At 40.2% G+C, this 27,926-nt stretch overlaps 1 protein-coding gene across 2 annotated transcripts in view; it reads right to left on the reverse strand.

The window, feature by feature from the left end:
- Positions 1-2,084: 2,084 nt before the first annotated feature.
- The window catches only part of CAB39 (calcium binding protein 39), a 31,475-nt gene continuing 5,633 nt past the window's right edge, over positions 2,085-27,926 (reverse strand). The window contains exons 1-9 of one of the 2 annotated variants that reach the window (XM_015871224.2): positions 22,455-22,615; positions 20,135-20,291; positions 13,750-13,914; positions 10,219-10,337; positions 7,459-7,627; positions 7,049-7,108; positions 6,372-6,437; positions 5,426-5,569; positions 4,496-4,701 (exon numbers count right to left, since the gene is read on the reverse strand). In XM_015871224.2, coding sequence (XP_015726710.1) covers positions 4,513-4,701; positions 5,426-5,569; positions 6,372-6,437; positions 7,049-7,108; positions 7,459-7,627; positions 10,219-10,337; positions 13,750-13,914; positions 20,135-20,248 — 1,026 coding nt within the window. In that variant the 5' untranslated portion in view covers positions 20,249-20,291; positions 22,455-22,615 and the 3' untranslated portion in view covers positions 4,496-4,512. Of the gene's footprint in view, positions 4,702-5,425; positions 5,570-6,371; positions 6,438-7,048; positions 7,109-7,458; positions 7,628-10,218; positions 10,338-13,749; positions 13,915-20,134; positions 20,292-22,454; positions 22,616-27,926 lie in introns of those variants that run through there. The other variant, XM_015871223.2, reaches the window with a different exon arrangement.

Consider the following 27,926-nt stretch of genomic DNA (forward strand, 5'->3'; position numbering starts at 1 on the left):
GCTTTTATATCCAGCTGAACCTTTAGCCATGATCAGTATTTCTCAACCTCTCCGGCTGGCCCTAAGCCTGCCACTTATTCTCATGCTTTCTCTTAAATCCATACATTTATTTATTTTTAGATACTGCTCCCCAAACTCTGAAGTTTATCTTCACATGACAGCATGCTCTTTTTCTTCCTTCCTTCTGCAAACACTCTCTAGCTCAGTCCCTTTGTTTTAACATCATTAGGAAAGCATAAGGCAGCCCAGTGTCACATCTGATGTGAGACACGTTCTCATCTCGGTTGAAATGCTGAGTGCTGGGGTCACACAACCTCACCACCATCTAACTGGAAAACACCCCTGCAATAGATGGTGAGGAAATCCTCAGTGCAAGTGCTCCACTTACGAGAAGTGTCAGAAGGGCAGTTCTGATCAGCAACGAAAAAAACCACCCTTACTTTTGCTGCGTAAATCAGAATCTGCAGTACAAGCCTTCTAAAAGAGAGCTTGCATCCTTCAGACAATATTTCATTGTGAATACAACACACGTGCCCAAAATCTTTTTCAATGTGGGCTGTATAACTCAGGGCCTTGTGTTGTTTTGTTGTATTGTTTTCCCAGTAGATAAGCCAGCAGATGCCTGTAAACAGGAAGCAGAACAGATCTCTTTTTTTCCAAGAAACAAACAATTTCCTTCAAAGAACACAATATGTGCTGAAAAAAGAAGAGAAACAGAGCAACCTGGTCTAGTGGGAGGTGTCCCTGCCTATAGCAGGGAGTTGAAACTCTATGTTCTTAAAGATCCCTTCCACCCTAAAGCTTTCTATGATGGTGATTCTATGAATGCTTAAAACAGCTGTGCCATGGACAAAACCTTTGGAAAAAGGAGAGCCAAAGTATCATGAGTAGCAACCAAAATGCCATCAGAAAATGAGGCCATGCACTCAGCAAGATGGCACCAGCTCTTGTAACCAGACATGTATGGGAAAATGGAGACAGGGAAATCATTCAACCAATCAGCCTGCAAAGGTCTGGAATAAGGAAGAAAAGAAGCAACAAAAGGAAAAGTGGATGAAGTTGTCTGCTAAAACAACTCGTCAGGTTCTCAGAGAGAGGCAAACTTACTGCAGACAGCTTTGTCCATGACCTGTCCCCATGTGCTTCAGGGCAGCTTTGGCTCCAGTTCTCAGAGGCGTCAGCTCTCGTGCCAGGTCCCTCTGCTCAGCTCTGCAGGGAAAAGACATTGTGCAAAGTCAACACATCTCTTTGCTTCCCCATGCCTTTCTCTGTCAGCTGCGTCAGCCAAACACCCATGCAGCATAAGGCAGTCCCTTCCCCTCATAACCTAGTGGCAGCCATTGGGAAAACATACCGCAGTTTTATACAAAGGCTCCAAAGTTGAAGCCACTGCTGTAGGCTGTAACTGACCCAGTATTTTTGTCTGTAACATGGGTACGTTCCCAGCAGGAAACAAGCTTCTGTAACACATCAGCAGCGGAGGCAGACAGCTTCCATGGCAAAGACACCAGAGTTATTTCCTAAGGAAAGAGTGACAGTCAGTCCCACACACTTTTGCCCCTGAAATCTGGAAGGAAGGGCTACAATGACCAGGACTTCACCTCCGCTGATCCTGTCAGGCCCTGTCTCTGGAGATGACACAGGACACAGCATCTCCTCTCTGCCCTGGGTCATACAGAAGGCCAGGGAACAGAAACAGCAAATCACAGTATCACAGTCTTGTGCGGGTTGGAAGGGACCTTAGAGATCATCGAGTCCAGCCCCCAGGATTCGAGTCTCCTGTGTAGCAGAGCGGCACTTCTACCACTTGCGCCACAGGGGGGATTCGAACCCGTGCAAATATCAGCAAATAACACAATGCACAGGCAAAAAAGACTTCTCATAATTAATGAAAACTGATTAGATCTCCAATACGGCACCTCAGACCCTCAGAAAGATTTTTATAAGCCAGAGCTTTTCATTATATAGAATGATGTAATATGTAAAGGTGAGAACATCAAACACCTCTGAGGCAACAAAGGCACAAAGGTTCTGAGCCAGAAGAAACGCGCCGCCTTCAGAAACACAGCAAAGCACAAAGCACACCTTTTTCTTCAAAATTTTATTTCAATTTAAATTATGGGGCCAGCCAGATTTTCTTTTTTTTGTTCGGATAAGAAACGCATTTTCCTCAGGAGAAATGAAATGCTACCACGGAAGTAGAATTACAATTGTGTACATCTCTTATTTAAGAAGGAAAAGAAAAAAAAACAAAGAAAAAAAAGCACAAAATCAAAACCCGCTCACATTTCAATAAGTTGTAGTAATATCCTTCAGCCTTCCAGCAGATAAGAAACCACTTCCACAACAACAGCTGGGTCTTTTTCAATACGAAAAGCACGTCAAATGAGCTTTAATTTCATACAAGTTCTTTCCGAAAGCCAACTTTCAAACGTTATCACGTATTAAAGAAGTTACCTTAGCCATTACTTCCAAGACCTAAGACAGAGTAACCTACATCCCAGTCCAAATGTTTTCACATCTTTGCATATATAACACTTCTATGCTTTTCTAAAGAGGAAGCCTTATGGTAACTTGGCAAACAACATCTTCCATTCAGCTACGATAAACCAAGTAATAACCTGTTAGTCCTGAACTACAATACCATCCTGTGGCCAATTCTGCCTGCTCACGTAAGCAATGCCCAGGAATAGTCAGCTCTTTTCCTCCCAGTAGGCAAAACGAACCCGTTTGCAAAGGACATTACAGGACCTGAAAAAGGCCAATTAAAATGTTAAGAGCAATTTTAAACTACTGGGTGAAAAGGCTCGATTTTCTGGAGCTACCCAGCTTCCCTTGTGAAGGCTTTCAAACTGGCTTTAAATGTCACTTAAGGAGTTTCATCTTGCTGACTGTGGAATATTTTAATTAGGAAGAGGACAGGAAGCAACAAACATTTTCTATAGCATTCTCAATCAGATTCAGCCATGCAGAATTTGAACTTTCAGACTCCAATCCATACGCTTGGTAGGTTGTGATCTTAGCATTACTATATGATGGATAAATACAACTTCAATAACATCGTTTAGCTATATTTAGTAGATTCCTTTTGTATGGTCACAGTAACAAAAAAATGGTGCAAAATCAGTTGGTTTTTTTTGTTTTTATAAATACTGATAGTTTGCAGCATTAAAGAACAAAATCAACAAAGGAAAATCATTTTGTTACTCTAGGACATCTATATAATTATGGTTCTTGAAGTCAGAGGGAATCAGTTCATTCACTCACACAACTACATACTGAGTTAACTATTGTAAGACAGGAACGATGCACTGCAGGCTCCCCAGAAGTGAGAAGAATCCGTCTTAATTTAGCATCACATTTTGCCATCTGCAGATCTGGTGAGCACAACACTAGTTTAATCGAGTAAGGCCAATGTTATCTGGTAAGATTCTAGTAGATAGGGTTCCAGTTCTCTAGGTCAGCCTAGCCTAATTGATGGCACCCCATTAGGTGAGTACAGAGAATTTGTTGGTGGCTTTTTTCTTTTAATGCTGCAGTACTTAGGATCGTTAAATCAGCATTTCCATGTGATCTGAAGTATTCAATTACATATGAGCATTCATTTTGCAAAACTCAATATTAGGTAATAGTTACAGACTAATACAATAACATTCCTCTGCTGTACAAATTAAATCATATTTTAAAGAAATGAGCAGCCTAGGAGTTATATACAAAAGAAACCAGCAAGCATCGTTGAAATGAAACGCAAAATGTCACTGCTAGGTCTACTGTCTGAAATACCTTTAAAGCAAAATTAACAAAACCCCTTAGAACATATTTCCAAGTTTACAAGTCGATTCCCAGAAAAATCAAATCATGTCCAAAAAACCTAGAAAGCAGTGAAAGGCATATATACATTTTCCTTATGGACCTTGAGATGTCACTCTTTTAAAAGTTGCTAAGTTTCAATATCAGTTTATTTGCAAGACAACTGTTTATCCCAACAAGCTCACATCTTAGATACATTTCCCCTTTGATTACAAATAAAGCACTGCACAATTTATTTATTTTTTTTTAATCAAGGCATGTAATCTTATACTATGGTGCCAGGTATGCACAGGTCACGTTGTGCTCGTATCTCAAACAAGGTAAGTGCAAACATACAGATTTATTCAGATTTGCAAGCATGCAACCTTTTACTTAACTACATTAATACCTTCTTTCCTAAACCAAACTATTATCTATATGTTTGCGTTCATGAACCTAGAATCTTTCTTTTCAGGGCTCATAAAACAAGCAGTGTCTTTGAATTCTGAAATGACACAAATATCAAGAAAGTCCACATTGTGCAAGAAAGCAGCAGCTATGTTTTTCAACTTGGACTAAGGAAGAAAAAAAGAAAAACAAAAACCGTTCACTGAACAGCAGATTAGCAGTAATGTTCCTCATGAATCGATAAGAGTGCCTGATGCTGAATATCTAACAGCAACTGCTGAATTTGGGTTTAATATTATAGGGGTTTACTGGAGATTAAGCTTCTTGCTGTGCTGGTCTCTTCAAATCCCTGATCTGTTTAACTAAATAGGTCTTCTCATCATTAAATTGTTCGTCCTCGGTCCTGTCATTCTGAAACTTGCTGAGGAACTCAATGAGTTTGGTCTGGTTCTTTAGAAGGATGTCTAATATAGGCTGCGTCTTGTTAGGGTTGGCTACAAACACCTGCAAGACAATAAAAGGCATTCAGTGTAATAGTGGGAAACAGGAGGCCTAGATAAATAAACAAACCTAACCAACAAAACAGGGATGACCATAAATGACATTTTAGTTATTCAATATTCCAAATTGTATACAGAAAAGGAAGTAAATCAAAGTTTTATTCCAGAACTGATTTAATTTTTTAAATCAGAACATAAATCAAACACCAGTATTTGCAGTAAATTCAGGCTGTGGGAGCTGTTAGACACAGTACCCTCTGCAGAAGCCAGTTCAGACATTCCACAGTTAATTTAACTGTGGCAAACACATCATTCCATATTACATATGACATCAGACGGGTATATTCAAGTTTACTAAAAACTTTTATACTCCAAGCTGTTACTGTAAGCTCTCCGTTATTTGCCTGTATGCTGCTAAGTCAGAACAGACCTTTTTATAACACGTAAACAACAATTAGGCTTTGAAATTCAGCTGAATTGCTCAAAACATTGCTGTTCTTTATAGTGTCACACAGTACGACAAAAACACTTTAGACCTCCAAGATAATTCACGCTTCCCTAAAACAATGGATTCCTCCTTATCCTGCTGCACTTCATTTGAGGCTCAGCTAAGCAGTTTACTAAACAAACTCCTGGTGGGTTTTGTTTGGTTGCTGTTTTAGTGGAGCTTTCTTTTCATTTTGTTTGTGTATATTTGTGTGTGTGTATATGGTTGTTCTTAAATTTACCTTAAACACGTGAAAGGCCTCAAACTGAATGTTACGACTCTTGTCTCGTAGAAGGTTCATCATTAGTTTGAGATTTTCAGGTTTACTGATGTATTTTGTCATAATCGTGAAGTTGTGTCTGTCCAATAATAACTCACCAAGAAGCTAGAAGTGAAAAGGTGAAAGAAGAGATGACAGAACCTGTTCGTAAGTACTTTCAAACACACTGAGTAACCAACACTGCTCTGTAAAAGCAGAAAGATTGGAACTCAAACACGCCTTTTTTCAACAGGGAACTGCAAAATCTCCTTTTATTCTCCCTTTGTTATGAATTGGAACTGAAATTAAGAAAAAAACCATAATCTTTTTGATGCTTTTTTCCCCCCACAACTTCATTATTTTTTCTGTTAAGAAAAAATACTTCACATCAACCTAAAGAGTCTGGTAAGAAAAGGGAGCTGGCAATCCAAATGAGAAATATTTCTACTTCTTTCACTACCCATTTTATCCAGGGAGGATGCAAAACAAAGGTGAAAACCTCTGCTACAAATTGGCACATATACAACAGTTATAATCGGTATTTCCGACTAACTTAAATTAGTACTGCACTAATTACATCACGTGAGCCCCTCTTTTAGATTATTTAACAAATAAATCATATGTATTTAATCAATTTCAGTTCATAAATAATTTAGTCAGATTTGTTGAAGGGGAAAAACAAAATCTGAAAAAAAAAAATAACAGAAATAAACTCTTCCATTGAGTCACTTCTGCATGGAGGAAGAAATGACTTGGTGTGTGCTAGACACTGAATTATGGCAGGACTGGACTATAGGAAATTAACTGATCTCAAGATACAAATCAAATATTACCCAAAGCAGTTACTTGTTGTTTCATTTAGCCAACTCATTTGAAATTAAAGGCACTCTCTAACTTTGCTCTGAAGAACATAAAACTGCATCATTACCTTAAGTGACTGTCTCTTTGTCACATAGTTTTCTGAATGAAGTAACTTCTCATATTCACTGAAGAACTAAACACAGGACAAAGAGAATGGTTAAGACCTTTTCAAGTGTTACAAGTACTCTTATACTAAATTACTATAAAAAGCTGGAGGAGATGGAAATTTGCAAACAAAATCACAAGCCAAATCTGAAATCTCAGTAGTTTCCCTGAGCCACTACTGTAAATGCTTTAAAAATAATTGAGGAGGCTTCAGAGTTTAGATTGCAAAGTGTTAGAGGCAGTTATGTCACTATTAGTTAAACTAGAGCAGTTCCTGGTACTGAACAATGCTCATTAACTGCAGCAGTCCCAGGAGGAGGACAAGGATGATCTCACAATGTTTAGTTGTCACACGTGTACACACAAGGAAATAGCCTGGGAAAGGGTTCCCTCTAGTGGAACAAACGCCTTCTCACTGAATTAGGTTTTTGCCTCAGCCTCTCGTTACAGTCCTAACATTCAATAGCAAAGTCCTAACGTTAATTTAATCTCTGTGGCAGAAATTGACTGATTTCATTTGGTTTAATATTGCATGTAAATTACCCAAAGGCATTTAAAAAAGGAAAGAAAGCACAGATTCTTCTTCTTTGAAGACACACAGCACTACAAAACTCTCAACAATAAAATGTATTCACTCACCCTATCATAATGCTGTTCCAAAAATTCTGCACTTAGCAACTTGTGTCTTGTAAGTAAGTCCTGTAAAACAGCACAAAAACAGTATTTTTACTACAATAGTTATGCGTTACACATATGTTCTGAATAAACTTTGGTACACAAGGCTTGTGCATTCCTAAGGGCCTTGGCATCAGTTAGGAAAAGTCTGCTGTGTTTTGTGTCGACTAACACAGGCCTGTAGAATTAGCACTGAAGAACGACATTCATGAATCAAAGCTACACTCACTGTACAGAACTACACACAATTGAGAGGTTAAGAGCCACTATTTGATACTGATCAATATCATGCTCACAGTCCTGTAACTACTTTTGTTTTCTTGGGGGTGTTTTGGGGGACCACAGAAATTATTTAAATACTGTATAGAAGTTACCTTGAATGTGGCAAACGCATCTGAAGCAATGTCAAATGTCGACATTTCCACGTATCTGAAGAAATCATAGAATTGTTCTGACCACAAGATGATTTTAGCAAGCGGTTCGTGTCTGATGCATTCTCTGAGCATTATCCCACAATTTAGAGCAATTTCTGGAGATTCGTACCTGTTTAAAACAAGGTAATAGAAAACCCGCAGGTTCTTTACAGGTGCCTTCAAAACGCTACCTTGCCAATTACAATCTGCTGTGCTATCACATAAGCAGAAATTCAGAGCATCAGAGGTACTTGTTTCTGTATTAAATTTCACTTTAAAATACTTACCTGAAGTATTACTGAAATCACTGCTGCTTTATTGTCAAGTTATTACCAACACAAATTGCTTTTATAAAATGAGAACACTGAAAAATATTTTCCTCATACTCAAAATTGGTTCCTTTTTTTTTTTCTTCTTCTCACATTGGTTCACTTGCAGACACCTGGGAAAGCTGCATGGTTCTACCCAACAAAATTTACACAAGTCTATCCTTAGTTTCAGCTTTGATTGCTAAATGGTCGCTAATACCAGACTTATGATCATGGCCACTCTTTCATGAAGCCATTTCTCAGCTTAACTCTATATGGGCTTCCAGCTTGAGCTGTTGGCAGTGTCCCCTGATCTGAGGGTGTTACTGAACACCATTCTCTGCAGCTGAGTCTTCACTGCCCTAGGCAGAGTATCTGCAGCTTCTGACAAGAACCTTCTGGAACACACCCATAGAATTAAGGAATCATTATGGTTGGAAACGACCACTAAGATCATCAAGTCCAACCGTCAGTCCATCACCACCAGGCCCATCACTATTTTGATGAAAACAATAAAGCCCCAGTGTTTGCTACTAGCTCCTAGTGTTCCCAAGCACACTAGTAGCAGGAAACTGGATGAATGTGGGCCTGCCTTCCTGAAACTAACCTCAGCAAGTTGTAATGTAAGCTATCCTGATCCACAGAGAAGTTGTGGCTACCCTTACACATCTGCTTCTGAAGCGGTTAAAGTCCCTTATATGACTTTTCACCTCCCACCCAAGAAGGCCTTGGTCCCAATTCATCAGAAGCTGATTGAAATTCACCAACATACTTCTGGAGCAATGCATCATTGTGAGTGCTAAGCACTAATTAAATTAACACACAAAACCATTTGCTTATGAATCAATTTTCACATTAAACGTTGCTATACTTTCCTATTTAACTTGTCATGAAATCTTGGAATCCACTGGACTTTTTGTAACTCACCACAGAGTTTAAATTTGCATAAATTTGACTCAGATAGATTCCAGATGTAACACTGCAGTCATTAAAGCTAATTAAATGCCCATTTCAAATATCCTGGCTTACAAATGTGTTTCAGCGATCTCTCTGAAGAGTGACAACACAGTATAAAAATTAGGACAAGTGTGTTGCAGCCCTCATTCAGTCACATTTCAACAAGAGCATGCTGAGAAAGTAGTTCCATCTCTCTGCATCTCAAACTCAGCTTCACATTAAATTGCTTTGAAGAAGTACTGAACCAATATTCTCTTTCATATTATGTCACAACTAACAGTCATTTTGTCCTTCTACCATCTAAATCTTGCTTCTTCCCAGAATCACTGCTGCAGCACAGGAAAAAGATGAATAAAATCAAAGCACCTCCAGCACCGCACATCTTACACAGTGTTACAAGAAAATCTCCTCGTACCCTCGTACCTCGTATATTTGATTAGCTTCACATCTCAGGGCTACCACAATAACGTAGGCAAATGTCTTATTGGAAAGCATGACCCTTTCCTTTATCCCCCTGCTATCCCAGCAAGTGGAATCAGTACTTCCCAGCTGCAGACCAGAGCAGCTCACTGAAGTAACCCTACCCAGCAGCTTTAACACAGGAGATAAAATGAACACTTGAAAGAACATTCCAAGAACATGTTTTTGTGTTTTGTTATTTGAATATTGATGAACATTCTATCCTAAAATAACACATTGGGATACCAGTTTACAAACTTTGCTTATTAATGCTAATAGAAATGTGGGCAATTATTTTTTATATGGAGAGAGCATGTTGTCAATTCATAAGAAAATCTTATTTTAACAAGAAAGCTCTGAAAATACATTTCTGCTTTCACATTTGAGATCCAAAACTTGTGGTGTGCAAACATGTCTTCAGTGTGGCGCTGCTCTCCAATACCCAGCACCAGAAAAAATACAAGAAGAGAGGAAGAAAGAGTAGCCTGGCACTCACTGTGTACCCTGAGTCATCCTTTGTTTGGTCCTGTGACCGCAGGAGTATGAATCACTACAAATAACACGCGTAAGGCAAGCAAAAAGCAGGGAATAGGACGGGGAACTGGAAGGGACACTGGTTAAAAGATAAAACAAACAAACAAAAAAAACCCCAAACAAACCCACCACTTAATATTTGAGAAATGAGTAAGTTCGGAAGGAAATAACTTCAATAGGATGATATAATACACCAAAAGGAGAATGTTTGCAATACCCCACTAAGAATAATTTAAGTTACTATCAGTTCTCAGTTTTCAGCCATATATCATGCAGAAGTACATATCTGGTGTTTATTACTCAGATTTTCCTTTCCTTAGGGGAAGTAGCCCTTAGACAAGAACAACAGAATCAAGCACACCACAAGGGAAGAAAAAAACATTTCAGAACTCAGTGCTTCTCCATGACACTAAAAACTTCTGATTTCATTAAAAAGTATATTCAAGCCTGACAGCATACATACCCTTTTAATAGCATGAACAATATATTCTGTTGAGTGCAGATGTATTCAACTGTGGGAGTTCTTGTACCAATTTGCCTTCGGAGGATGTTGTTGAAGATTTGGGCGACATCCTTTTTGCCCTGTCAGAAACACAAATAGTTCAGCACAGTATTCAAGGCCTCTATCCAAATAGTAATTACACAGTATCACCTCATGCATTCATACCAATGTCCTCAACATTCCATTACCCACTCCGTTCTCTGGGAAGGCACAATGCCACCATCCATGGTTCGTTAAGGCACTTCTGCCTGCGGTGTTAACATTCTATTTAAAACTGACACTTTTGGAGGAAAAACCATTAGTTAAGAACTACAAAGAGACCCACTGACCTAAAATACAAGTCTCACATTTTTCAACAGACACAGCAGCATGAATGAGAACCAGATGCTGGAATTCAGCACAAATTATACACACAACATTAGCACCAGGTAAAGATGCCAAACTGGTATGGACAAAAAGCTGATGATAAACATGAGCACTTTCTCCATCATTCACATACATCATTTAAAAGCCAGATCTGTGCACTTAACTTGCAATCTGAAACTGCCAAAAAGATAACTTCGAGGCTATGTCCTGTTAGCTGTAACCCAAAATATACCCAGGCAAACCTGTGCTACAGCTGGACTTGCAAGTAATGCTGTTAAGCAGCTCCACAGGAAGGATTCCTGGATGCCATACACACAAAGACCAAACACAAAGCATTTTTCTTGACAATCCCTATCTACCCGGTATCATAAATTCCATGTGTCACATTAACAAGTTATCAAGTAAAATTCAAGGTATAATTAATTAGCAACCGTTAGTCAGAGCTAGTTCAGTTTTCTAATCAATGTAAGGAAGACTGTGTAAGGAAAAAACCCCAAACATTTGTAACAAACGTAGGAGGGCTGCAGTTTTCCAAATGGCATGTTTGTGAATTACCACGGGCCATTTGAGGGTTTGTTGTTTTCAGGATATAAGAGTTTGTTTGTAAATGCTTGTTTTCTCAATTACAATTCCGTTGCAAGCCAGCCCAAAGCAACACCAGCACTCTTTGTTCTGAAATGAGTAGAGCAGTGTTCCAGGCTGTTTTACTCAACCTCCACATAATACAGACATCAACTCTCATTCACTAACATTGTCAATTTTGCTCTACATCTCACTATTTCCTTTGGATTCAGCAGCAAAAACAGCATTTCTGTATTATTCACCTAAGTGAACTGATAGCGGTACACGGTAATTCCAAGCCTAGTTATTGTTAAGCAGCACACACTGCTAAGTGACTTCATGGCTAACAAGGGCAAACAGGCACCGGCCCTTGTGCCAGTGGTCACGACTGCAAGAGGTGAGAGTACAACTGTGCTGGCATTGTCTTCCCAGCACAAGGATTCAGGCTCCCTCATGCAAAAGGCGTTTTTGTTTGCTTTATTTTTTTCCCCCCTCTCCGTTTCAAAACCAGCAAGAACAAAGAATACAATTCTACAAGGGATGTCATCTCTCCTATGGGCACACATGGGGTGATAGCTGAAAACTCCATAGCTTTGCTAAGTAGATGGTTTTGTGCACTGCTCTACTTGGAAAGAAATCTTCCAGGCACGAATATCATTTTAAACAGGTCTTCCAGGCCCAGCAAGATTCTTAAAGTCACAGTTTCTAATTACAAGATTAAAAAACATGAAGTTTTTGCCTGTGTTTGTGGTTTTTTTAACCATTCTGTTCACATTCAAATACATGATACTGTTCAAGAGTCTGAGTAAACGGTCCCTTCTCTGTTAGATGTCTTCAAGAAGAGCAGAGTTTTGACCAAAAAAAGATGGTATTTCCTTCATCTTTGACTAATTTCAAGCTTTACAGAGGCAAAGGAAGTACCAAACGCTAAACTCAACCCTCAAGTTTAAGAGCCAGCAGGAAATAAAGTTTCTATCTCTCTAATAGAAAAATCATTTCAAATACAGTAAATTCCAAATCACAGAGTTCTGGGATATGAACACCAATATCTGATGACTTTGTATTAGATGGGAAGCTAGTGCAGGTCTGGGGCACAGGTGTGTTGACATTAATTCTAAGAAAAACAATAGCTGGGCGGTCTGCCAGACCCCATCCTTAAAAAGCAGACAAGGCCCAGCCTGGAAAGCAATGTGAATGACTTGTTTCTCAAGGGGAAAAGATAATATCCTTGTGTAACAAAGTAGCAGAAAGTCTAAAGCAGGAAACTACTTGCAATCTTCTTAAGTCCCCTTAGAATAAAATGAATAGCTCTCTTTAATGAGAGCAAGCTTGTACAAACTGTTATCATTCTTCATCACCAGCAGATAATGAATGTTTCCTTCTCTAAAAACTGAGCTGAGTAAACATGAAGCTGATAAGAATCTAGAGGTCAGCAGAATCCAGATGACGTTTCATGATTTCCTTTCTTTGGCAATTAAAGGCTGTCATATTTCAACACTGTATCTCAACTTTCCCAGGTCTCCTTGCTTACTTAACAACCTGAATGTATTATGTTTGCTGTAAACATTTGCATGGGTAGAGGGGGGAAAATAAAATACAACCATATTACAATTGAACACAAATCAGAGGCAGTTATGGGTGGGGTGGAGGGGCAAGAGGAAAAGAACAGGGAAGAAAGTTATTATTTGGGGACTGTCATGCTACAATAGGACTTGAAACTGTTCTGCTTGCATCATGAACAACTTGGTCATGAACAATAGTGTCTTTAAGCAATCTTAAGTGGTATGGCCTTTATGGTCAAGGCTGTGGAGTGCGATACATGGGCTTTGGCTCCTTTCCTGGACAGCCACACAGTTCTTGTGGGACCTTAGGGAAAACAGAAAAATCCAATTGTATTGCAATTCCTTGTAACTAAATGGGGTAGTTTCTCTCTATGGAGCTGGGAACTGAATTATTCTATGTGATGTGATGACAAATGTCAGACAGAGGTTTGTATGGAGACACATTTGACTTTATGTGTTGCTATTTTGAAGTAACCAATAAAATACTGTGGCTTTTTAATATATAAATAAAAAATAGTAAGAAGAAAGAAATAGGTTGCATCATTTCCAAAGAGAGAAAAACTGGAGACTTAGTTAAAGGAGCAGCTTTACCTCACATCATTAAAATTCTTCAAAAACGTTACGGTTGGTTTCTTTTCAAAGTAATTTAATTTAACAAGATGAGAACACAGACATGGCATGCAGTACCGTAGCTTGTGTTCAGAGAGGTATTAGTACAATAATTAAGGATTATGCCCTAATTTTAACAGAATCATAGCATCAGGTGCAGTGGTTTATCTACTTCCATTCTGGGCAGATTATGTGCCTAAAATCACTGAATCTGTATTCAGTATTTGCTTTATTTCCTAGATAGTTTGGGATATTCAGTTCCCTTTCTCCTGGCTTTGTCCTGGCTAGAAAACAAAAGCTGCATATCAAAGGATGTTTAAAACCAATGGAAGTGACAGGAATTCAGATGCATTCATTTTAACATATACAATACACTAAACATCAATTTTCTTACCTCAAAATCAATTAGCTGCAAGTCAGCTACAAGGGTACTAAGGAGACCACTGTTGTACAGCTCCTGAGCAAGCTGTGCCACAGCTTCTGTCTGTGGCTCTTTTTCATTTGTGCCATATAAGATTTCCTTCATGGCAACAAGGTTTTTTGAGACCTCCTCAGTGGCCTGAAGAAAACAGAGGAAAACAGAAATAAGATAGAGCATAGAGAATACCATTTGTCTTTGTAACTGCATATCATTATTCTTATCAACCGCACGCTTCCATGACAGAGAATAAATAAATAAATCAGGAAACGACAACCTGTTAAGAAAACAATAATCTTTCTGCAAATAAGGTTGTTCTGTGCTATTAAAAAATAACAAGGCAGAGACATGACAAGCAATTTAATTAACAAGTTATCAAAAGTAAAATCTCTTCTTTTTCAATGCCTCTAAGCTTCCCATTCAAAAATCTCCTAAAGAATAGTGACAGTATGAAAGGAACCAGACAGCATTTCCATTCTGTAAAACAGAGGTACATGGGATCAGTCTGGAAAACCCAACAGAGACGTGTGCTTGTGTAGTAAGCTGCCCAGAGAGACACCTGCCCTCCTTCTGTAGATTCTACACATTGTGGATCTCCTGGCAAATACCAGCTTCACACCACAGTCACTATGAATCAATTCTTTCCTTTCCAAAGGGAAACTCAGAAGAGAACCGTATCAAGTTCTCTTGGTATACAAGAACAAATTGGCAGCTGGACCCACAGTCAGTCTTCCATAGAAAACTTCAATTAAAGGGACAAATGGAAGCATCAGAAGCTTCCCATCTGAAGTCCAGAAGACATCAAGAGAGACATTACTCACATTGGGAAGCCAGTGCAAAGAATGCCTGTGGCTCCCCGGACTGGAGCAACACTTAGCAGTGGAAGCAGAGATCTCTTAAATATAAGTAAACAAAATCTGCAAGAACACTTCTAAACATTCACTTCTGAATCCTAAAAGCATAGTTATCTTGGAGGGGAGAGGGAAGAACTACTTCAAATGCAAATGTTTGTATAGCATAGCTTTGGGATAAAACACTGAAAAATGATTATCGGATATAATGGGTTTGGCCGTATTACATTCATTCTTCACGTGCCTAAAAGGTGTGAATGGGCTGTGAGTGCATTCATTTTCAGTAATTAGATGAATCTGACAATAAGGTATGCATGTATTCTAAAGCATTCATTTGGTAGCACATGGAAAACTAATAAAGGGAAAGAATGAGAACTTTCTGGATATTGCCTGTCTTGTAAGGGACACGTAGGAAGATTTCTCATCTGTGGGTTATATCTAGAGAGACATAAGCATGACCCATGTGCTATTAAAGCTGAAGCCATTCCAGCTTTGTTAGGTATGCAAGGAAGGAGCCTGTGACCTTTAAGGAGACACTAGATCATTTTTTGCTCCACAACTTTCTACTCCACGCTGCCTCCATTTTCTCACTAACTCCCAGCTGTCTGCTCCTTCATTTAAATTCCACAGGATTTTCTGCACTCTGTAAGACAGCAAGAAGTGTTCATTGCGACTGCTTTGATGCATGGCATCTCCTACAGAAGTAGACTGAGAAAGCCAGCTTGCCACATTATGCCACACAACTGGTCTATTTCTTTATAATTCAGAAGAAATGCATCTTTACTAGGAAAAGAAGAGGAATGTCTGTCAAACACAGGGCTACACAGAGATGCCCTTGAAGCACTGCTACCAAGGAAAGAGAAAGAAGCCATAAAGTATTCTACTGTAGTTTGCCCCTGCACACCAATTTAGGAAGTAAGATGGGAGAAGAAAAAATGCTGAGGCTTTAGGAGCTGTTTTAAGCAGGACAATGGCAACACTGAGGACATGCCCACAGTTAAAAGTGCCAGTGCTTCTACTTTGCCCAACTATGACTTCTGGATCCACACAAATGTAGAAATATGACATTTCCCTGTAAGTACTGTATCAACAACTAATGTTTTCTGATGCACAACAGCTGTAGAAGATCCCATTTCTGTATTCCTTCCTCTTCTACTTTAAAACTCAAAAGGACTGAAAATAAAAAATTGGAATTAATCATACGTATTCTTATGGAACATACATACAGGGTATGTGTTATATATACAGAATGTATATGTACATTATACAGGTTCTCAGTACTGAGGAGGAGCAATCATAGGGCAGAGCCGTAAATAAAACTGTGATATCCATTCAGTGGTGTCAGACAATGAACAATATCTGATGGCAGGTCAGAGTACAGAACTAATAAAGGAAGCAGAGGAAACAAAAACTCCTGTGTTTTCTTCTTCATGTCAGTGATAGGAAGGTATTACTTAAAAATAAGACTCCACAAAGTCATATGTGTGACTGTCATTCCAAAATTTGTTGCACATCTTTACAGCTACGAACCACTGTGGTTTATTCCATACTCCAGGGTATTTCATGGATATTCCCAAAATACCACATGCCTCATTTAGATTTGTACAGCTGCAATACTTGAGTTTTATGACAAAATACTCACCTTTATTTACAAACCAGTGATGCTCAGTGGGCTCTAAGCCTGTGGCTGTTACTGTAAATTACCTACAAGTTTGAGCCTCTGTTTAGAGATCATTTTGTCTATCCTAGAAAATGATCAGAAGCAGCAAATGCTATTTTAATAACTCTGTTTAAATGGATTGGACTTTGAAACTCTCACAGAAACATAGCATACAGTTCTGTAAACACATGATGATGTATACCAGTGCCACTTGTTTAAAGGCAAAAAATGCTTATGCCAGTTGTCAGCAGACATCTGCCACAGAGCCCAGTTCCATTAGAAGAGAAGGCAGTCTTCTCGCTCCCTACTTCCAACAATTAAAAAAAGAAGAGAAAAAAGAATACCAACAACCTTTGCCCCTTACAGATGAATCACATAAAATAGCACATTGTACTGTACTCTGTCCGCTGAATTGAGCTGGTTAAACTAGAGAGACCGTGACTTTCTGAATTTCATTTCAGCCAAAAAAGTGTGTTGTTGGTTATTTTTCCTCCCTCTTTCTGTAACACTCAACCTCCATCAGTTGACAGCATGGCTGAAACTATTACCAGAAAGCCAAAACATGAAGCTGCCACGAGCAGGTTAAACCAAGGTCAGAGGGTAGGGAAGAACACGTCTATTATGTCAGTAAATGTTTACCTTCAAGACAGTAAATGTGCGCCACAAATTAAATGAAACAGCAGCATAAAAATAAATGCTAACGTAAGCCAAAGAGGAAGAAGAGATGAGAATAAAATACTAACTAATGTAATAGCTCACGAGTAGGTCCCACTTATATGAAAAGACTTTCCTTGCTGAAGAAGAAAAAGAAAGCAAAGGAAGGAAAACTAACAGCTTTTTTGTTGAACATTTTTCAGATGTCACTAGTCTTTTCAACTTCCTGAAGTTACCCTTCAAATAGAATAAAAGATGGCCATCTATTGCCTCTGTCCTAAGTAACAAAGTGCAGTCAGCAGTCACTCAGCCATGGTATGGGAGGTACTGTCAGCAATGAGGCACAGTTTGACTTCTGCAGGCACTTCGAATCTCATTTCCTATGTACTGCAAACCTAAACAATGTTTTAAAATGACCTGGAAAATTACCTGGTTAATTTTTCCCTATTATGCACACAGTTCAAAAACATATAGACTAACATGCAACTAGAATGCACTTCCTAAGCTTCAGATTTCTATTTATAAAGCAAATCTTGCAGTATTACAGAGTAGAATGTTTCATAAGATGCATCAGGATCACTTCTGTTGTTTCACATCTTTTTCTGTAAATAATCCAAGGCATTCAAAATGGTAATTAAATACAGCTTTAATTTCTAAGGAAAATTATTAATATATTTCTTTTTTACAAATCTGTATTTCCAGGCATGCTTGGAATCTGTCAGAGCACACCCTGTGCATAACAGAACAGCACTGACTTGCTACTGCGTGGTAGCAACTATCCTGTACTGCATATTAAAGGCAAACCACTGTCATACTGCAGTAGAAAAGTACTGGTTTGTCTTTGAAAGCTCATAGCGTATAAAACAATACAATGAACTTAATTTTGTAAAAGAAATATTTAAAATGATTAATTTTGAAACGTTTTGTTCACTTCCAGGTATGCTGATGTTTTCAGTCTAATTGATACATATAATTTAAGTTCTGCATGTTCAAGAGTAATAAAGATACGCAACTGTGTATCCTTAATTTAAGATACAATGTAGCGTACAAGTAACACACACAAAAGTAACACCCAAAGGGCTGTTCTCACCATAGAAAGTAGCAAACACTGCACATGCAGCAGGATACTCAGCCCTGAAAGCTCCCTGTAGTTATCTGACTGGCTACATATGTGCTAACAGACTGGATAGGAAGTGGGTGTGAATTCAAGATGTTTAATCAGAGTTAAACCTCTGAAGATTTGACCGGCTTGTAATATAATGAAAAGCCTTCTCTGTCAAACCAGCAAATCTAAGAACCCAAGATAACCTGCTACAGCCACAGTCACCTTCGCAGATGTCTTGGCTTGCCAGCAAAACAATTATTTCCTGAAGAACCCACATAAGGACACAGAGGAACGAACATTGTGAAAATTCAGATTCAGCAGCTGATCTCCTCTGTGAATAATGAGGATGACATAGGCCAGCACCACCCACCTCAGTCCTGTGATTGTCAGTGTTTAACCCTTCTTACATCTAACCTGGTGAACTTGTCTCATCTTTCCTCCTTTGTGCAAAATGTGTAGCCTCCTACAATACGGGATGAAGCCATACAGGCTTAGTACATTATTTCTTGCCAAAGATGGCTCACAAACGAGGTCTTTAAAGAAGATGGAGGTATGGGATTAAAGACCAGCAAGAAGCCAGTTGTATGTAATAATCTGTACTTAAAGCACCAAGAACAAGGCATGTGATACAGTGCACAGCTATGCACAAAGGAATGAAGCTGGCCTGTTTCTTATTAGACATCTACACAAAAAGGAAAGATGACACAAGAATACAGACCTCAACATCTCCACGAATTAACAGTGAGGTTGAGATAAAGGAGGCAGTGCCAAGTCCCATTCTCACACCCCTCACAATGCACCTACCTATCTTCTCATGGCACCTGTCTGAATAAAGAAGAAAAGCAGCAGCTAATGAAAACCCTCCCAGCTTTTGTGCTAACGTTCTGTCATAGGCTAAGATAAAGAGCAGAATGAGATGAGAGCATGCACTCCGCACAGGACCACAAAGCCCTAGCAAGACAGGAAAGCATCTAGGAAAAACCACTATGGTACACTACAAGAAATCTGGAACGCATCACATCCTGACACTGGGGCATAAGACGCTGATCCTACAGAGGATCAGGATGAAGATGATACAGTTAATATCCAGCTTCTCTTGCACTTTCAAGAGTAGCACCAAATCTGGATGAAACAATGTGCAGAGGCTGGCCGAACTGTGCTTAGAAGTACTGGCGAGCATGGAAAAGTTTGTGACTAACCTCCGTGCTTGACTCTGTAAGGATGCCAAGAATGGCATTAACGAAACAGTTACTGCTGGGAGAGGATTCAAGGGGCATATCACAGCCTGCTTCAGAAGCTGGCAGATACAAGGAGGGGGGTCATTTTGTTTTGTGCTTCATTTTGAAGCACAGGTGTTTTTGTTTTTTTTTCTAAGAAGTGTTGGTGCCTTTGCACTGGTACTGAGCTTGAAGGAAAAACTTTATCTAAACTGTAAATAACCCCTCTTAGACAAGTCGGTATGTAGGGAGCAGCTGCATGCAGGCTGAATGTGCAGGTAATTTTTAATGAAGCTATCCAGATTACCAGTTGAGAAGTAAATGACTGTTGCAAGGCAGAGATCCTGAAAGACAGGTACATATCCTGAAGTAGCAAACCACCCTATTTAAAGAACACTGCAGTAGTACAGGAAACATACGCCTTGCCATCTTCTTGTGGCTGAAGAAAAAGCTCACAGGAAAGAGAAGGTACACGTATATACTCCACTGATAGCCACGGGGACTCAAAGCTGCTTGGTCTCCCCAACAGAGCCACTCTGTTCTATGACCACTCACACGGTCATGCAGAAAAGCCCAGCAATAAAGCTACTACAGTGAGCATGAGCATGGGAACTCTGTATCACTGAACTGCTTATTAACACCTGCAATGTCCTACAACTCCAAGACAAATATTTTAAGTATCACACCAGCTGCCAGTGGCATAAAAATGCAAAGCCAAGTAACACGAAGTACACCATTCCAAAGGTACATCACAGCCTGTCCTTTATCGGAGTATAACAAAAATCGTAACTGGTTCAGAGCAAAGAGCTGTAAATTCCCTCTTTGTTTTCTTCCATTTAATCAATGTTTAACAACTTGAAAGCCCCATCCATACCTTTTCTGCCTTCTTGTCAGATATATCCTGCTTTTCTAGAACTGCCATACTTTCCTTCAGGTTCTTCACTATGTCTGCAGGAGACTTGTGGGATTTGCCAAAAGGGAACGGCATGGTTGCGAGCCACCAGGTCTTCCTTCTACAGCTCCTGCTTCACCTGGAAAAGGAGGGAGAAAAAGGCATGTCATAAATAGATGCATGAGGCCACTGTAACAACACACATGAAGAGAACTCAGCAAAGGATTTATGTATGGAATAACCACCCTTGACAGTTAAACTAGAGTCTGCCATTGCAAATCTACATGCTAACTGTGCTTCTGATTCCAAAATATAGAAATTAATTATTACTCACATTAAAATAATTACTTTATGTCACAGGAAGAAATTGAAGAGTACATTAACCATATCCAAAGCCACACATGGTACAAGAGCCCCATGCAGGGGAGACTAACACATATAAGTTGTTGTAATCAATGTCATCAAGCAAAATATGTTTTTATATTAGGTTTTTGACACAAAGCATTGTGCCTCAGCTGCACTGCAATGACTGTCCAGGTACATACTTTCATCCATACTCATTCCACAACAAAAGCAAAGCTGACAGCAAGGCCTACTTAGTGCAGGAGCTAAGAGCTCAGTGCAGGTGAGCCTGCAGGCAGCAGCTCACACATAGCTCACAACACTTGCTATACCCTGATTTTCTCGTGCCTATATTGATGTAATTTCATTCTGAAATACTGCCTCTCCCTGACTCGTTTCATGGGAAGCTAACTTTGTCATCACCAGCAAGGGCTTAAAGAAGGCACAAGGAAATATTAAAACTAAACATCTAATCCACCTTTTTCAAATGTAATGGTAGCAATTGTCCTTCACTATAATACTTGGCTTCTGCAACCAAGTACATTTGTTCCTCTGTATATTTACATATATACATATATATTCACTTCTGTGTACAAAATAGACAAATATTATTAATATAAATCAGCGTACAAAAGCTTTTGTTACTGAACACATATGCTTCCACTTTAACAACAATAAAAACTTCTTACAAATGAAAGCACTTCTAGAACTCTAATCTAGACAGTGAAGAACAGGAAATCCTGCATTCAAAATGTTGCCAGCGCTGCTCGGGCTGGACGCAAATGCCAGTCAGAGCTGACAGAGAACAGATAAGTGTCGTAACAAAGAAGGAATATTAGCCTGAAATGATGAAGTTCTGCACTCAGACAACACCAGCAAGGTTATTAGCGAGCCAATCATAACCTTGAAGTTTCTTATCTAACACCAAGTACTTTGATCCTTGATTCAAATATTGGCTCATTTGCTGTGAACTTTATTAAACCTGATCCGCTCCAATCATGTTACACGAGAATTAAAAAGATTGATTTTACACTACTCCTGAGTTATGCCGATTTTTAACGCAAGCAATTTGGGCTGGCCCAAGGACGGCAGTTAAAAGATGAAGGACAGAAGTAACCCAACCCTTTGCCAAGAAAGCATCCATAAAAACCTGCATCAGGAAAGCAGTTGCACAGATGTTGCCTTCACCATTTCACACCTGCCACCGGCTGACAAAAGGTCTAAGTTGGGTTGTTTTTAAATGGGAATACTTGCAGATGAAAGGAAAAAATAACAGCATGAAGGTAGCTGCAAGATCCATCCACCAAATACTTCCAGTCTTCTCCAGATCACAGATACCTGCTGTGCTCTCAGCAGTAACAACAGGTTGTAAAAACAAAACTACAAACACCGGACAGATTCCTTAGGAGATATAAACCAACCACACATCACTCCTTAGGCAAGAGGATTTTATGCCTCAACTTTATCACATGTGAATGGAAGAACAGTAATTCCTTGGTCACAACTACATCGCTTCTAATCTAAAAGTCAACATGGATGACAGACGTAACATACTAAGAACAACAGCAAATATCTATTCTTAAGATCTGCCCAGTGTCTAGGCTTGCAAAATGGGACTTCCCTCCAGAGACTGCTTAACTGCTTCTTCAAATTAAAAATAGCCCTGCACTGACTTATGAAATGTACCAGCGTCGGCATAAATCGTATGCACGAGACATAAACAACTTTATCCACTAGCAGATCTATCAGAAGATAATCGATTAATAATAGCAGACGTTTATACTAAGCATTGTTCCCAAATTAGGTATGTTTCTGAATAATTTCTCATAAGCAATTTAGAAAACAAGGCAAAGAAGAAAGCAATCCACGCCCTCCATTACCAATGGTGGCATTCTGCTTCAAGGTATTTAATTTATTGCAGATAACAGAATAAATAGTATTTCTATTCCACTTGTATTACCAGAGGGAATGCGGCAGCACTGTCAGAAACATCCTCTGAGGCCTCAAGACTGAAGATCCAGCCAACCCTGCAGCAAAACTCTACTGACAGACCTGTGTCCATCCTGCCAAGAAAAGCCAGGCAACCTCTTGTCTCACAGAGATGTGCTTAATGCGGATCTGAGAACACACACCAGCTGTTCCCTCCTCAGCCCAGCAAAGCCACACCAACACCCTGCAACAATAGACAATGCCAATATCTGTGTGAGATCAGAAGGAGCTGCCACCACCCACATCTGCAGAGTGAAAAAAAAAGGAAACAACATCAAATGACACTTTCTGTGAATAACTGAAGAACAGACCTCACACCATGTCACATGGTAATTGCTTCACATCCCCAGCACCTGGATTTCCTGTGAACTCCTTACAAAGTTTTAATTGTAGCTTTACAAAGGTGCTCCAAAAGCTGCAGCAAGTCCATGGATGGCTCGGTGCTCTGCCGGGCTCCTTTGCTTTCCCTCACCTTCCCAGAGCTCCCTGCCTTCAGCTGTTTGTTGGAAGGGACCATGGGCAGGATTTTACAAGTCCCTGGACTCCTCAGGCATGCCTTTCATTTCACCAATATTCAAAACATAGATGCAGTAGCCCAGAGTCTTTTCTCTTTCAGTTGGGATCTTTCTCTTATGTGAAGAGTAAGAAACCATGCTGCCCATATAATAGTACAAATGTTACAATACAGGCCATGGTTACTCGGCAGTGGGAACCTTTGGTTTTGCTTTAAATGAAGCATGCTGTAAGAAGCACGCACTCCTGTTTCTAATTAAGCTCCTTGTTAGGTCATGGAGCCCAGAACTGCACAGTACACTGCAGGGGAGGCCACACCAACACCTCTGCAGGATGGCTGGCCGTGTCATGCTTAATGCCTTCTAACATGCATGCTGCCTTCTTGGTCTTTCAGCCAATGCTACCCAAGTGCTGTACAGAAAAATCTCCTTGCCCACGTTGTGAAACAGCCAGGTATGCTAACCTTAATTTCTTGTTCTATTTTAGGGCTCACAGTATTACATGGTATTACTCTTGCTTCCCTTAAAATAGACTGTGGTACATTAAGTGTTCAGCTAGAGCCTGCTGCTTTGTTCACACGAGGAGAGTTTGGATGACTGCTTTTATTAATGAGAAGGGAGAAGCAAAAAACCCCTTCAGGCCCCTTGTGGCTGCACGGTAACAAACTCAGGCCCGCTGAAAATGCACATGCAGCATCCAGGTAGTACGTGGTCAGAGCAAGGAGAAAACCACTCAAGACCTAATATAACTTCAACAGGGCCAACCACTTGGGCTCCCAAGGCAAAGGAGCCCGTGTAACCAGGGGAAGCTCCACTTCCACCCCATACCTTCCCCTGTTCATACAGCAGTGCTAACAGCACATGGGGACTGTCTTCAATAAATATGCAATTCCATAAGTTAATGCGTTTGCAAAGACAAAATGCCCACAATCAGAATAAACAGTAAAGTCCACCTTGTGACCAGCAGTTCACCAAGCTACTACTGACTAAACGTGCTGCCTCTTACTGAGGAAAGGTATGTTTGTACTACGAGTTTGATGGAGCAGGAGCACGTTTGTCCCTATAGAATTGAAATGAATTATCCCAAGAACTTATTCTTTTGTTGTGTACCTCCTGCATTAAGGACCTAAGAAAGCCAATATGAAAAACACCATCACCATATGCCTTACTGTTAGGTCACTTAGAAATCGCCACTCTGAAGGCTGGATGGAGTAACAAGAACAGGAACAGAGAGAAATGATGCATTTTTAAAGCACTGCTTCACTCAGACATTCCTGGTGATCAGAGGGAGCCTGACAGCCACTGCTTTGATCCAGGAACCAGTTTTTATGCAAGCTGCCATACTCTTCAGGAAAAAAAATACTCCAGAACTTCAAAGACAGAAGCCGGTGTGGTATTAACGATGCAGCCTTCCTGCACAGGATGACAAAATGTCACCGCTTCTTTTGGCAGGCAGCTGTAGCAATCCTTCCTGTAGGTTCTGCACAGGCAGACAGTGCCCAGTGCCACCCCACAGCCCAGCACTGCCAGCTGCTGGGCCCTGCATGGCCCCGAAACAGCTGCACCCCCATCCCCCCAAACTGCTGCACTACCATAAGCTGCACAAGAGCAGCTGCCCAAGGACAGCGTGCATCATTCCTTCAGGATATGATTTAAACTGGGTACTCACATTCATCATTAAAACATCTTCCATGTTTTGCATTTCCTGCTGCTTGCTGTGTCTTCCCATAGCCTGGTTCTGGATAAGCATTTTCCATAAAATCCAGTGGCTTTCTAGAGCCCAGGCACTGCACCTGAACCATTTCTCACTTCTCTTTTTGATGAGCTAACCAAACTGGAGCATGAACACTTCTCACTCAAACACTTCTCAGTAGTATAACTTGCTAATACAAAAGACAGGCAAAACCTCTCTGTCATGCAGGAAATGGGACTGATAAAGCATACCCCACACCTCCAATTACTTCGTAGCTTCAGAGTGAACTGTTCAGTATAACCATAGCTCTGCCTGCAGAACAATGCCATTAACAAAATGGCCACGGTTGTAAATAGCAATTAGTGGCACATCCAACTGCTGCAGGAGCACACTACAACTCTAAGGCACTTTTGCTGCACTTTCAAGGCAATTTTAAAGCATGGACTCAAGGACTAAGCTGGCCATCTCACACATATGAAGTCCCAGCTCCAGCATACAGTGTGCCTGAAGCACCAGTGATTCCCACCAGGATCTGCTCAACAGCTCCAGTATTAGAACAGCCTGGACTGCTCTAACACCTTGCTAGGAACAAATTCATACATACACTGTCTTCACACAATACAGGCATGTTCATCATACGCTGATGTCTCCTGCTTGTCATTAAACAGCAGCATCTTCCCTAAAATCCACCATTAACTTATTCTATTAACAGACACAGAAGCTTTAGGCTGATTCTGAAGCAGTTTCCCAATCCCGCACTACAGCATTATTCGTGGTTCTCACCCATTTCAAATGAAAACTCAGAAAAAAATAATAATAATGTCAGAATTATGGCTTCTTTCAGAGAAAAATGAAAACCCTGAACATTCTCTGCTGTAACAGGATGAACAACTGAGAGAACAGAAGAGACCAATTCAATAGATTCAGAAAAGATGGAGAATAGGAAAATAAATGTCTATGTAAGAATGAAACACATAATACGAGACAGCTTCTTCCTTTGTGAAAAGTTCCATCTAATTAAGTCCCTAGCAGTTCACAGCCCTGCTTGTTTCTTTAGCACTGAGCACCAGCTGATTCCCTTCATTAAGCAGACTTCTCTCTTGCCATTCAATTACTTTCCTGATCCTCCTTCCTCCTCCAGAGCCTGCATCTCCAGAAGGCAACTGCATCCTGCTGGGGAGACAGGGCAGCCGCTTTCATTAGCCCCTGCTCACCCACTGCAGCCTCCCCAGCCTGCACTCTGCTTTGGTGCTCGTGCATCATTTCATTCATTGCAGTTTAACATGCAGCCACAAAGCTTTTGCAGAAACTAAGAATTGTTTTAAAAGGAGGCTGCTATACTTTAGGAGCTTTAGAGATCCAGCACAAGCACAAAAGCTTGTTGGTACTACTGCTTAGTATCTGAAATCCTACTTCTTTCTCCATATGCAAGGATATCTTATGACTCAGCTTCTTTCCCTGGTGTGCTGTTTGGAGTTACCCCACCCATTCATTTCCCCACAAACCCTAGTGCTATACAGCAATATGGTATACAGAGAAGCATGCAGATGCCTCACCCATTCCTTGGTTAACTTAAATATAGATGCATACACACACACACACAAAGTAACTGGTATCTCAAACACATTACATAAAAAGAAAGAACTTCAAGCTTTAAGAAATGCAGTAAAACAGAACGCCCACTTCTGGCCAGGTGGAAGGTCAAACACATTTCTCATAACCCGGCATTGTAGTCAGTGCCCTGATGGCCCAGATGCCTTCACCACATCATCACAAAACCCAGAATATTTCATACATGACAAAAAAAGGCTGCAATTACGTACGTGCCATTCCACTCACCCTTGGAAGCAAAAATGCAAAAGTCTCCTTTGTAACTATTTCTGTTCCTCTGTACATTTTATTCCCATTCCTTTCCAGATCAGGTTTGTTTCTTTGTTCTTTTTAATATGCACTCAGGGTTAATTTTGAAAGGGAAGGAAGTGGCAAAAAGGGAGGCAAGAAGTTCCCTGCAGTTTAATCTCTGCCCTCACACACTGCAACATGGTCTACATGTAATGTTTCAGTATCTACGTACAACTGCATGAAGTTTTAGCTCAGAAACTGCACAAGTGCCACTAGCACTGCAGCATCAGGGCTCAGTTTTTAAGATAGAAAGTTGGTGCAATGGGCACAAGGAAAACAGATCATCTATTGCATGAGTTAATTACTTAAGGAAGGAGGCTGACCCATCATAGCACTCCATGTAATTTATCTGAAGTATGACAGGATCTTTAATAAACATAAACTGTACAGGAAAAAAGATCACTTAAGGAATGACAGTGTTAAAACATAATGTTAATGGGCTATTAAACAACAGTGCAGACATAGCGCAGGAACACCTTAAAACCACTGACTTAAGTGAGAAGACATGTCAGAGGGTGCCCATCTTACCTAAACAATTCCTACTGGCCACTCTGGAGCATAAGGAACTACCTGTCTCTGCTTTGACATGCTGTGTCTGTCAAGGCTTCCCTTCTGACAGAAGAGATTTGGGAGCTCACAATTAAAGGCTCTTTTTGTTAGGATACTGTGCAATTCACCTCCAACAGTTCCAACAGTCACTTCAAAACTAGCTGAGATGACACATGGCCAAGGGGAGCTTAATGGCTCTGGGTTCACTTCTGTGCATTCTCCTGACAGGAGGGCAGAGACCCACAACCACGTGCACCATAAGCAGCACCGCTGTTTTGCCACCTGCAACTCTTCTGAGATCCCATCGGCATGACACAAAGACTAACACGTATGTCATTCTGAGATCAGCTCCCATGAAACCTTCATTTCTGCTCAGGGCTCTGGCACTTAAGATGCAGTTCTGATGACAATACAGAGTTTACTGATACAGCCGCCTTGTTAAACCCTACCAGTGCAAATACAACCTACATGAGCAAACAAAACAATCGACCAGCCAACCTACTGAGCACTGTATCTGCAATAGTGCTAGCACTGTGCTGGTGCTCTCTCCTTCACTACCTCGAACCCAATGTCCACACTGCCTCAACTGGATGTGGAACTACCTGCTTCTTCCTGAGCATTCTACATCAAGGACAGTGTGACAAGAGGGGGAAAACACTGCTAAAATCAGCAAAATCTGAGGCTAGCCAGGCTCTTTACCCTGAATACTCAAGATCAAAAGTTAGCTTTCACTTGAAACAGCAAAGAAAAAACAACACACTACCAAGACCCAGCATAGGCCAGGACA

This window comes from Coturnix japonica, chromosome 9, assembly GCF_001577835.2.
Source record: "Coturnix japonica isolate 7356 chromosome 9, Coturnix japonica 2.1, whole genome shotgun sequence".
Taxonomy (NCBI): Eukaryota; Metazoa; Chordata; class Aves; order Galliformes; family Phasianidae; genus Coturnix; species Coturnix japonica.